The 12970-nt window shown below is 49.5% G+C and overlaps 1 protein-coding gene across 1 annotated transcript in view; it reads left to right on the top strand.

Annotated features, from left to right (window-relative positions):
- DAPK2 (death associated protein kinase 2) overlaps positions 1 to 8043 on the top strand; it is a 135881-nt gene extending 127838 nt beyond the window's left edge. The window contains exons 10-12 of the mRNA XM_033851780.2: positions 4928 to 5017; positions 5126 to 5209; positions 7812 to 8043. Of these exons, the coding sequence (XP_033707671.1) occupies positions 4928 to 5017; positions 5126 to 5209; positions 7812 to 7892 (255 nt within the window). The 3' untranslated portion in view covers positions 7893 to 8043. The remainder of the gene's footprint in view (positions 1 to 4927; positions 5018 to 5125; positions 5210 to 7811) is intronic.
- Positions 8044 to 12970: the final 4927 nt, after the last annotated feature.

The raw sequence follows: 12970 nt of genomic DNA, 5'->3' as shown, positions 1-12970 counted from the left end.
CCAGCAAAAGGAAGAGGCGGAGATGCCACGTACAGAGAGATGCCACTAAGGGAGATGAAGGAGCGAGGCTCAGAGAGACAGTCCTGGGCACGAGAGGAAAGTGGGTGCTCATGTGTCCATGGCTTTCAGTGGAGGATGGGGCTGGAGTAGTGACTCAGATGGAGGTTCGAAAAGTTGCAAACTGTTGGCAGTTTGTAGAGGAGGCCTGATGTTTATTTATTTATGATGTTATTTTATTTTTTTAATAGATCTTTATTGGAGTATAGTTGCTTCACAATACTGTGTTAGTTTCTGTTGCACAACAAAGTGAATCAGCCATATGCATACACATGTCCCCATACCCCCTCCCTCTTGCGTCTCCCTCCCACCCTCCCTATCCCACCCCTCTGGGTCATCGCATAGCACCGAGCCCATCTCCCTGTGCTGTGCTGCTGCTTCCCAGCAGCCAACTATTCTACATTGGGTAGCGTCTATATGTCGATGCTACTCTCACTTCGCCCCAGCTTCGCCCTCCCACCCCATGTCCTCAAGTCCATTTTCTATGTCTACCTCTTTATTCCTGCCCTGCAACTAGGTTCATCAGTACCATTTTTTTTTAGATTCCATATATATGCATTAGCATACGGTATTTGTTTTTCTCTTTCTGACTTACTTCACTCTGTATGACAGACTCTAGGTCCATCCACCTCACTACAAATAACTCACTTTCGTTTCTTTTTATGGAGGCCTGGTATTTAGAGAACGTCTTTGGAGTGCCTCTTCTGGAAAGCCAGGGTCTGTCTTTATGCCTGGGACGAGGGCTGCTGCTTCATCTCCCTGCCCTGTGGATGTCGGTGCTGCCTAGCTCTCCCCAGTGGATTTTTTCAGAGACACTTGCATCTGCATGAACAAAACCTGACTTTAGCCACAGCGTTCTGTCTTCTTTTCTCCCTTCCCAACATTTTTCTGAGACACCAAACATGCTCCTAGGAGCCTGGTCAAAATCGCCCACACTCTCTGGTATCGCTGAAGGACCACAAGGCTGGAAGGTGGGCACTGTTTGTCTGCAGAAAGGGGAGGGTCAGGAGAAGGCGGAACAAGCTCTGTTGCCTCTCACACCCTGAATTTAATCCAAAGTGTTGGTGCCACATTTCCTTCTGGGAACTGATCTCACTGCAGAATTTATGTCTCTCTGCCTTCATGCCTAGATGACCACAGTGTCAGCGCTTGGTGAGCCTCTTAGCAACCAGCAAGGCCCATTGATTGGGAAAGGCCAGCCTGACAGGTTTATAGCCTCTTCCTCAGAGTTCCTGCTGTTTTGTGTAGCATATAGACAGGGCCCTAGAAGTAACTGCATCACCTCCCATGAATGGCCTCTGGGAATGGTCCGATGTGATATTTTAGTTGGGCATCTCTGCTCAGTGGCTGGCACTGCTGGACCAGTTGGAAGGTGGGATTCTCACTAACAGGACTCCCCGAGCCTGCCTGTCAGCCTTCCATATGTGGGGTTTAGCCATCTCTCGCCTCACAAGGGTGTCAATCAGTAAGTAGAGAAAAAGAGGTCCCTTCACTCCCAGAGTCTACTAATTCCAGCTCATCAAACTGTCCAAGTGAAGTGCAAGAGTGTCCCTTGCAAGGGTTCGACTTGAAGGTGAATTGCAGACATTTGTGAAGTTAGAGGTAGAAATGTTCTGTGGGCTGGGAAGGCAGGATGCCAGTCACCTTGGGAAGGAGAGACTAGTTGCTGAGAGGTATGGGGAGGTGGAATTAACAACAAGTGAATAAATATGGAATAAAATGTCAGGTAGTGACAGGTGCTATGAAGAACTGGGGCAGAGGCACTGTGAGTTGCATGGGGCAGCTGGGTGCTATTTTATACAGGGTGGTCAAGGAAGGCCTCCTGAGGAGGTGACATTTGAGCAAAGACCAGAACAAGATGACAAAGTAAATACACTAAGACCCGGAGACCTTGGGTTCCTGGACCAGCAAGCAGACGCATGCCATGAAAGCCACAGGGACAGGAAGGAGATGGGGAGAAAATCAGGTTACAGAGGGACCCAGATGATACAGGGCTTGGGGTTCTTGGTGAGCCTGTTGGGTTCTATTGAGAGTGCCCAGAAGCTGCTGGAAGGTTTTTTTTTTTTGCGGTGCGCGGGCCTCTCACTGCTGCGGCCTCTCCCGTTGCGGAGCACAGGCTCCGGACGCGCAGGCCCAGCGGCCATGGCTCACGGGCCCAGCTACTCCGCGACATGCGGGATCCTCCCAGACCGGGGCACGAACCCATGTCCCCTGCATCGGCAGGCGGACTCGCAACCACCGCGCCACCAGGGAAGCCCTGCTGGAAGGTTTTGATGCCAGGAAAAGGCAGGCTCAGCACAGATCAGTTGCCCTGTGTCCTCTTTTGCATCTCTCTTCCAGGTGGGACCTAAAGCCAGGGCTGGGCTTGCGGAGGAGGTGAGAGGCGGTTAAGGAAAGGGCTGGGAGAGCAAGACATGGCCTGATGGGCCCCTCAGAGCCCCCATCCTTTTCTCTTCTCTCTCCTCTCTACCTTCCTCCTTTTCCTCCTCTCTCCCCTCCTGCACTCTTTGGCCCAAACCACCGTGTCCCATTTTGGGGGAGTGAATAGCCCCTGGCTCTCTCGTCTCCCCTCCATGTCAAGGTTGCGTGCACTCTCCTCCCTGCTCCCTGACCTCCCCAGGACTCTGCCTCTCACCTCGCTGATTCCCAGGCAGAGCTGTGGGGAATCATGGTGTCATGACACCCTCCCGTGGTCTCACGGCTGGGCTGATGCAGGTGCCCGGGCCTCTCGCCGGTGGGGATGAGCAGGTCCTGGGACTTCGTTCTGGTTTGATTCTGCAGCAGCTCAGGGAAACAGTTTATCCGTACAGCTCTTCAGCACCCACTGTCTTATGCTCTGCATCAGGAGTGGGTAGTGAGGAAACATTGACAAAAACATGAAGAAAGTTCTTCCTGTTGTTGTCCACTAGTGAGATGACTCCACTGCAGAGCTGACCAAGAGAGGGGTTAAGTATAATAAAGGAGCACACATGTTTTGGTCATGTTGGGAGAGAGAGTTTCTTGGAAGTTATCTTGGAAGAGGTCATGTCTGAATTGGGCTTTGAAACACACAGAGGCCGTCCTGGAGGAGGGAGATTGGGTAAACAGGGAAGGGGCCTCCTGCCAGAAGATGTCAGGTCCAGAGCAGTGTGGGCCAGCCATATGCACTGGCTTCCACTGGCACCTGGCGCCATGATGAAAAATAAACAGGCATGGAGGTGTGCTTGCAGTGTGGTTAGGAGACAAGACCAGCATCAGCAATCAATGAGTGACCTCACTCAGCGGTCACTGAGGTGCCAGAGGAGGCACTGCTGTGAGGAGGCTGTCAGAGCAGAGAGAAGAATAGAGCTGGATGGGACCTTGTGGATCGCCCCGGGCAGTTCGTTTCCTTGAGTCACCGAGTCCTTTAAGAATCATTGGAAGCTATTGACTCTTCTCAGAGGAAATGTATGCCTGTACCTATACACTAAGTTTTTTTTTTTAATTGAGCTATAATTCACATACTATAAAATACACCGTTTGAAACTGTACAATGCAGTGCTTTTTAGTATATTCACAAGGTTATACAACCATCATTACTATCTAATTCCAGGACATTTTCATCACCCCAGAAAGAAACTTCACACCCTTTCATAGATAGTCATTCCGCATTCTCCCCTCTTTCCAGCCCTGGCAACTGCTCATCTACTTTCTGTCTCTGTGGATTTGCCTATTCTGGACATTTTATGTAATTAGAATCATATACTACGTGGCCTCTTGTGTCTGGCATCTTTCACTCATGATACTGTTTTCAAGGTTTATCCATGTTGTACTATGTATTAGTACTTCATTCTTTCCATGAATGGAGTTTCCATTCAGTTCTTCCATTGTATGGATATACCACATTTTGTTTGTCCATTCATCAGTTGATGCACGTTTAGGTCCTCTCCACTTTTTGTCTATTATGAATAATGCTGCTGTGAACATTTATGTACAAGTTTATGCACTAAAATTTGCAGAGCATTTCAGGAGGTTCACAGAACCCCTGAAACCCATCTCTTGATTTCTCAATCTAGGAAAACCTTGTTTTACGAAGAGGCAGGAATTCATGAGGGAATGGACTCCTCACATTGGAGTCCATTAAATATGTCCAGTTTTTTTTGTATATCAATTACATCGCAATAAAGCTATTATAAAAATAAAATAATTTATAAAAAGATGGAATGGAGAAGACAGGAAGGCTATCAATAATATATTACTATTTATTGAGCAACTCTAAGCTAAGCACTTTACATCCCCATTTACTTAATCCTAAACAGCCCTGTGACACAATGTTATTTATTATCCCCATATTACAGACGAGAAAACTGAGGCTCAGAGAAGCCATGCCAGGTTTCTTGGAGAAGTCAGGGTTTAAGCTAAGCCTTGACTGCCAAGCAGTGAAAGGCAACTACACATCCCAACTCCTCTCGACCCCCATCAAAGCCCCTATTTCCTTACATTTATTTTTGAGTGGAGTACTAATGCCCGTCTGCTAACGAGGCATCCATTTTGCTAGGCCCAGAACTGGCCCAGTGCACAGTGGGCATCGTGGGCTGCTGTACGATGACCCTTCCCCAGAGTGACCCATGGTTGAAGGACCTGCCTCCTGCGCTTCCCCTTCGGGGACGGAGGGGCTGAGCCTCCAGCCCAGCCAGTGTGCACATCTGGCTGTGGTAATAATAGCGCAGGGGTGCCGAGGGCATCTCCAGAACAGCTGGACTTCTGGAGCCGTTGCCCTCAGCGTGAGGTTCCTCTGCGTGCCCTGCCCAGCAGGGAGGTCCCGAGGTCAGGCTAAGGGTGGCATGAGGTCAGGGGCCCTGCTGCCGTCCGAAGCCCAGCGTCAGCCGCCATGCTCTGCTTTGTCTCCCAGCCTGTGGACAACCAGCAAGCCCTGGTGCGCAGGGAGTCCCTGGTCAACCTGGAGAACTTCAAGAAGCAGTATGTCCGCAGGCGGTGGAAGGTGGGTCAGGGCTTAGGGGTGGGGGCGGGGGCCAGGTGGGCCCCTGGTTCCCTCCGGGGTCTCGGTGCACATCCTCACCTGGCGGTTCCTCTCCTCCCCCTCCCTCAGCTCTCCTTCAGCATCGTCTCCTTGTGTAACCACCTCACCCGCTCCCTGATGAAGAAGGTGCAGCTCAGGCAGAATGAGGACCTGGTGGGTAAATGCAATGCCCTCTGATGGGTGGAACTCTGGGTGTGGCCTGGAGCTGGGGGAAGGGGGCGGGGAGAGGAGGTGGGGCTGAACTGTTTCTGGCAGGCTCTGCACAGTGATCTGTGTTCGGGGGGACCACTGGGGTAGTGCTGGGAGGGGGCGCTCCAAGGGGGCAGCATGAGCCTCTAGAGGACCTCGAATCCTTTCCTGGTGGGCTTTCGAAGGGACTGCTCTTGCCACTCCACAGCCCCAGCCTTCCCCTGAGGACCTGTAGCCTGCCAGGGACCGTGGGAACAGTGGACAATGAGACTGCCCGGGGGCAATCCAAAATCAATTCCTGACGATCCAAGGATCTGCTTTAGAATGAAAGCTTTACATTCATTTGCCGATTTTTCCCATTTCTGTTTTGCTTTAGTTTGTCAATAATAATAAAAACAATAATATTTAGATGATATCTTATATTTGATTAGCTTGTTGCAGTTTTACGTACATCTAAAATGAGAGACTTACAAAATAATATAGTAGTCAAGAGCATGGCCTCTGGAGCCAGACTGCTAGGATTCAACTCTTCCACTTACTGTGAGACCTTGAGGAAATTACTTAACCTCTCTGTGCCAAAATGTCATCATTTGTAAAATGGGGTTAACAATAGGTCCTACCTCACAGGGTAGTCATGAGGATTAAATGATGACATATTCTCAGAGCCTGGCATTTTAAGTGCTCAATACTTATTAGCAGCTATTATTGTTGTTTAAAATCCTCTGGTAGACTGTAAAATGCAGTGCTGGTGCTACGAAATGCAGTGTTAGTATTGCAGCTGGTCGAGGTTCCCTGACAGACCCTCCCCACTGCTCACCGAGTGTGGTGAGGGCCCCATGAGGGTCTAGGATGACACAGGTCAGGACAGAAGGTGACTGCCTGCTCAGGGAGAGGCTGGAAGGCGGCAGCCTGAGGTGAATGGGCCGTCAGCCCTGGGCAGCCTCAGGGCGCACAGCACTTAGGCTGCATTGCAGGACCTGGCACAGCCCCTGTGCTCCCTGCCACCAGCCTGAGCCCTTCTTGATTCTCACTCTTGTCCGGAACTTGAGGATTTATGGCTCCAGAGACCCAAAACAACCGCGTGGCTTTGGCCAAGCCATGTCCCTTCTCTGGCTGCCTTCCTCATCTGCTGTAAAAGGGGACTGGACTTGCTCCCTCTGAAAATCCCTGTTAATCACAGGCAAACTGTTCTCCAGCTGTCTTTTGTATTGTATGGCCCTGACTCATGCTCAAAAGTTTCTATTCAGCAGAGCTCGAGTTATTTTTATTGTTATAGCCGGGCTTGGTCCAGGATGTATTTGGCTAAAGTTGATCTTGACCTTGGATTGCCAGCTGGCTCAGGCCAGGGGAAGGAGAGAGGGCCCTGGGTAGGCACATGGCTGACAGCGGGTATGCCTTTCAGGCCGAGTTGCCCTGGTACAGTGCTGGCCATTGGGAAAGAGGAACAGAGAGTAACTGAAAAGCGTATAAAACTCTTTCCTAATTTTTGTCCTTGTGCAGACATTTAAAATAACCCTCTTTTTTACTCAAACAGTCAGCACCTGATATCAGCTCGATGGCTCACCCTACATGTGGAAAAGGAATGAGTCCCAGGGGACTTCCCTGGTGGTCCCGTGGTTAAGACTCTGGGCTTCCGCTGCAGGGGGCCGGGGTTCGATCCCTGATCAGGGAATTAAGATCCCTGCGTGCTGCATGGCGTGGCCAAAGAATTAAAAAAAAGAAAAAGGAATGGGTTCCAGACATCTATTATTCAGTTTTCCAAAAGGCATTTTCCTTAAAAAAGAAAAGATACGTCCTTTTATTTAGGAAGCATTAAAATTGAACATCTGACAATAGATTTTTTTTTTATGACTTGCATTGTCTTTCTGAATTAGGACTTTGTTTAATAGTTTTAATAATTTAATTAGATGCATGTGGCGTGAATGAAAAAGGCACGGTGACCACCAGGTTGGCTGCTCCACGCTGGCTTAGCCATGTAGGAGCTGATGGACTGCACTTTACTCTTTTTCTCTTTCATAAAAATGGAGCACGGAAGCCATTTCCCTGGAAAGACTACATGGCAGGGCTGGCTAAAGGCGCAGCTTAAGCCAGTCAAAGAAGAGCGGGGAGGGGAGGTGGCCGTCGGAGTCTGGGGAGATCCCTGTGGCTATCCCTCCCCCGTTCTCTCTAGGCTGAGTTCAGGAGACCCACCAGCCCACAGACCAACTATCCAAGTGGTCTTGATTATGTGGCAGCCACAAAGGACACCGGATATAATTTTCATTATTATTACAATTTGGCCTCTTCTGGTACCTGATTTTCCCTAGATGCTCTGCTCTGCCTGTATTCCTTCCTCCTGGGAAGGCGGCCTCAAGGCAGTTGGTCTGGCCCCATTTCAGGTCCCTCCCCACCCCCATCCCACCCACCCCTGGTGTCTGGACAGAGCAACAGGCTTCCCCTCAATGTCCATCTCCCTGGTTTACAGGCCCATGACCCAGGTGTATCAGCTCAGGTTACCTAGCACAACCCCATTCCTGGCACCTTCTGACCCTCTTGCCCTGGGTCTCTCTTGTTTTCTTTCTTCCAGAGGAATTGTGAGAGTGACACAGAGGAGGACATCGCCAAAAGGAAAGCCCTCCACCCCCGGAGGAGGAGCAGTACCTCCTAACTGGCCAGGCTCAAGGTGGCCACCAGGGAGGCCTGGGCCCCGCAGGGCTCCTTTCTATGCAGACTCTTGGACCCCGCTTGTCACCAGCACCCAGGCATTCTGCATCCCTGAGCACTTTGCAAGAGAGATGGGCATGCAGGATTCAGAAGCATTTGCAGGGGAGCCAGGAGACCCTGGGAGCTGTGGCTGTCACCTCCTGGGAATGCAGGAGACTCCAGCATTCCCAAAGCTCTTAATTCTCCACAAAATGGGCTTTCACCTGCTGCCAACCTCAGAACCTGGGATGGGGATGTGGACCTAAGAAAATTATGCAAATGACCATCATCATCATGGGTGAAGGTCAGATTCAGGCAGCTTTCCTCACAGGATGAGGGAGTTCAGAACCAGCCTGGTCAAAACTGACACCAGGAAGACAGAGGCCTCCCCCATGGGAACAAGATAAGAAGTGAAATGAATCTTGGGGTGTGAGGGACCAATCCTGTGACCTCCCAGAACCCACATGGAGTCCACGTGTCATGCTGGCCGACATATCAAACCTTCTAAAGCAGCCCATTTTCAGCCCACTGTGTTGTAATTTTTTTCACTTTTATTAAACTTCTGGTTTACCTGATGCTCGGCTCCTTTTAGGACTCTCCCGATCTGATTTTCTTTAGCTCAGGTGCCTATGACTGTCGGGGAGCACCTGGGGTGCTGAGTGGATAGCACCTCCAAGGGTCATACTGAACCACCCGCTCTGGACTGCAGGGTGCCTACCTTCTACATCCTTCCCTAAAGGAGTGCAGCCCAAGAAAATCAGCCCAGATACCAGCATATAATGCCTGTGCTCCCTCCGCTACGACGACAGTCACCCCTGCTGGTGTGGACTGAGTTGTGTCTCCCAACCTCTGGTACCACTGAGTATTTGGAGACAGGTCTTCAAAGAGGTCATTAAGGTAAAATGAGGTCACTGAGGTAGACCCTAATCCAATAGGACTGGTGTCCTTATAAGAAGAGAGATCAGGACGCACAGGACCATATGAAGAGACAGTGAGAAAGCGACCATCTACAAGCTAAAGAGAGAGGCCTCAGAAGAAGCCAACCCTGCCAAGACTCAATCTCAGACCTCTGGCCTCCAGAACTATGAGAAAATAAATTTGTGTTGTTTAAGCCACCCAGACTGTGCTTCTTTGTTGAGGCCGCTCCAGAGAACTAATACACCTGCCAACGATGGCCAAGATAGGGGCAGGGGGCTTTATGAAGATGTGGTTGGAGAAGGTCAAAGAGGGACCTACAGGGAGAAAGGAGAGGAAGAAAAAGATGGATTACCTGGACCCTTGAGTGAAGATGGCAAGAGAACTTTGACAACATAGAAATCTGAGCCCTGCTTTCCAGGCCAAAGGAATGGTGGTGCTGAGCAGAAACCCAAGAGAAGACCCTTGGAAGCCAGAAATAAAGAGGGTCAGGGTGAGGCACCAAGGCTGAGAAAGTACATGGGAAGAGGTGGGGAAAAGGAAGAGAAGTTTTGGAAGGTGAGTGAGGGAAAGTGTGCCAGGAAGGAAAGAGGGGAAGAAAATAAGGGTGGAAAGGAAAGGGCACGGGGAGAAGGGGAGGCATCCTTTCCCTTTGTCAGCAGCAAGTTTTAAGCACGTTGTGTGAGAGAGTGGGCCCAGCGGCCCTCATCCAGTGAATGATCTAGGGCAAAATGGCCCCACAGAAACAGAAAGGCAGTCCAGTTTCAGAAAAGCTTCCAGCCAGAAATAGAGCAGCCTGCAAGCTTGTTGAAGAAAGCTCTGCCGTTGCCTTGGACGTCCCAGTTCTCAGGAGGATCCAGCTCTGTGCCTCCCTCCAGCCTCTGGAGGATAGCCGAGGCTGAGAACTGCTAACTGTGTTCAGGGCCCCTGGGTCATGGCTGTGGCTGGTCACATAGATCAGCAGGGAATGTTCTAGAACAAGGGCTCCTGGGCCCTCCTAGGAAGTAAAACGTGGTAGCGAGTAGGCGGCTGCCCTCCTGCTAGGAAAGAGGGCAGTGAATGGCTTTGACAAACCCAGTCTTGAGTTTGCAATCATGACCAAAGGGTAAGCCTTTTGGAACTTGTCTGGCCCAACCACTGCACTGTACTGAAGAGGAAACTGAAGCCAAGAGAGAGGAAGTGACTAGTTGTGCTTCACACAGCAGATTCGTGAACATGTCTGACGAAAGCCCAGACTTCCTGATTCCTAGTACTGTGTTCATTTCTTCAGCTTGATAACTGTGGGAGACCTTTCAGGAAATGGATGGACACTTTGCTTTGCGTCATTTTAAACATGCTCTCATCTGTCCTTTACTGTTGCCTGCCCTGTCATTCATTTCTGGAAACGGGAGAAATGGTCACACTTGCTTCTTTCCGTCTTTGCGAAGGGCACTGCCCCTGAGTGGGGATAGCTCGGCAGCCAACCTCCGTGGGCTGCAAGTCGGTCAGTGAACCGATATTTATTGGGCTCCCACTGTATGCCTAGGACTGTTCCAGATGCCAGGGTTAGAACAATGAACAGGACAGACTTGATAACTTCCCCTACGGGGGTCTACATTCTGTAAAGTCCTGGGAATCCAGGACTCCATCCTACTTACAGGCTGCTCCTCCCCGCTCCTTCTCATCCAGATGACATAAAGCCCTGCTGGCTGGGTCCCCCTCAGCGCAGCTCTCTGGGGTTTGAAGGCACCCGCTGGGGTTCCCAAATCCCTCAGGAAGCACAGGGCCAGGCAGTGGGCAGAGAGGAGCCTTTGAAGATGTGCATCGTTTGAGGATGACTTTGACACCTAGCAGCCCGAAGCCAAGCATCTGTGCCAATCCCATACAGGGCCCCAGTCCCTGTGGCCTCTCGGCTGGCAGAGGGCTGGTGCCCTCCAGGTGTGAGGAAGGGTGGAACAGCTGGCCCAGGGGAACTAGGTGTTCTGGGTTAGTTCTGAAGAAGGCTGTGTTGACCAGCTGACACTTCAGGAGACCACAGTGTGCCCTGAGGCGAATGGAACATTTCCAGTGATGAGCTCAGTTAAAAGGCAGTCTTCAAAGAGTCTGAAGGTGCCCTGCCCCCGAGTGTTTGCCTGTATGTTTGCAGGATGCTGCATTAATATTTCACAAAGGCACATATAAATATTTCAGTGCTCTGCATTTTAATGTCAATCTCACTGGTTTTCCTGGCTCCAGATCTTGGATTTCATTTGCCTTTTCCACTAGCCTAGTTATTTGCTGAAAACCTTATTTTGGAAGCAGGCGAAGAAGGCCATACCATAAGAGGTGAACCACAAAATCTCTATGAACGGAAAGTAGGTATGTGTGAAAAGAGCTTAATTGAGGAGTGGGATATCACAAGGAATTTCATCTGGCACAGGCTTCTCGAACTTTCCAGCTGGTTCACAACTTGATGTCATCCTGACATTGTTCTGTTCACCGTTGCTGCACCCCAAAGAATAATTGTTCCTTGGTGGGCTGCTGAGAGAATCCCATTCTAAGCAGACCTTAATAGGCTTAGGGATTGGAGCCATCGAAGAGCTGTAAACAATGGTTAATTCACATTTCAAAAAGCAGAAACACAGTTGCTGACCTCTCATTAATAGTTTCTATTTTTCCCTTTCTCCCACTAGTTCCCTTTTTCTCTCCCCCTCTATCCATTAGCAAGTCATAATACATAGCTGAAGTACATATTTTAGTAATGTTTTTACTTATTGAATAAAATTTGTGTTCCCAGTTCGTAATCGAAAAAATAGTTGGTTATATTATCTAGGGAGGAATAATTTTGTAAGTATTTCCCCCCCTGTGGATCAGTGATCCTCCCACCTCGAGCTAGAAAAAAATGAAAGAAAAAAAAATAAGCTCTCAATAATTTTTAAAAACCTGTTCTGTAATAGGAACATTTATATACGCTTTATTTAATCCTCTTTGTGAACTTGTAGGGGAAAGGGGAGCCCCATTTCTATAGATGAAGAAGCTGAGACTCAATGGAGTTAAGAAATTTGCATGCAGGGATTTCCCTGGTGGCGCAGTGGTTAAGAATCCACCTGCCAATGCAGGGGACACAGGTTCGAGCCCTGGTCCGGGAAGATCCCACATTCCGCAGAGCAACTAAGCCCGTGCACCATAGCTACTGAGCCTGCACTCTAGAGCCCGTGAGCCGCAAATACTGAGCCCGCGAACCACAACTACTGAAGCCCACGTGCCTAGAGCCCGTGCTCCGCAACAAGAGAAGCCACCGCAATGAGAAGCCCGTGCACTGCAACGAAGAGTAGCCCCCACTCGCCGCAACTAGAGAAAGCCCACACACAGCAACAAAGACCCAACGCAGCCAAAAATAAAATTAATTAATTTAAAAAATTTTGCATGCAATCACACAGCTGGAGCATTTAGAATCTGGATTCCAGCCCAGTTTTGCCCACCCTGAAATCCACATTCTTCTCTACTTTTCCTGGAGAGACAATATTGCGTGAACAAAGCATCCCAGAGAACTAGAGAGAGCATGATACTGTTTTTATAAAGCTCAAAAACTATACTATCCTTTGTTTGGAAATACATGTCAATGTGATAAAAGAGTGTTTTCAAAGCAAGGCAATAATTATGCTCAAAATTCAGGGTGACACTTACCTCTGGCGGCTGAGATGGGGAAGAGGACAAGCGTGGGCACCAGGCTGTTGGCAGCGTTCTGGACAACACTAAGTTCATGAGGGGCTCACGGGAGTTCATTTTATTATTATGCTTTCTCACTTACATATGAGTTATCTATGGTTGTCATCTATCAAATATTAAAATAATACAGGGAGAAAGTGAGGTGAAAAAAATCAACCCTAATGGTCATGAGATGCCACAGTGGACAGGACTTGGAGGCTGTGGTGACGATCCCCAAGTGTGCCTTTCCCCTCATGACTTAATGCTGGCTTTGCTCTGTGTTTTTTTACCTTAATCAGAGGTCATCATGCCACTCAGTGAGAATGCCTCTGTTGTATTATTATTCCCATTTTAAAGAGAAGGGGTAGAAAATCCCCCCTGCTTTGCAGCTCACATCCCCAGTCACCACCTCCCCTTGGAATTTGCCTAAGGATGCTAGTCTGAGGACATCTTCCAAGCCCA

Source organism: Tursiops truncatus, chromosome 2, assembly GCF_011762595.2.
Source record: "Tursiops truncatus isolate mTurTru1 chromosome 2, mTurTru1.mat.Y, whole genome shotgun sequence".
Classification (NCBI taxonomy): domain Eukaryota; kingdom Metazoa; phylum Chordata; class Mammalia; order Artiodactyla; family Delphinidae; genus Tursiops; species Tursiops truncatus.
Note: the sequence above shows the minus strand (reverse complement) of the source record. Positions and strands in the feature narration are given on the sequence as shown.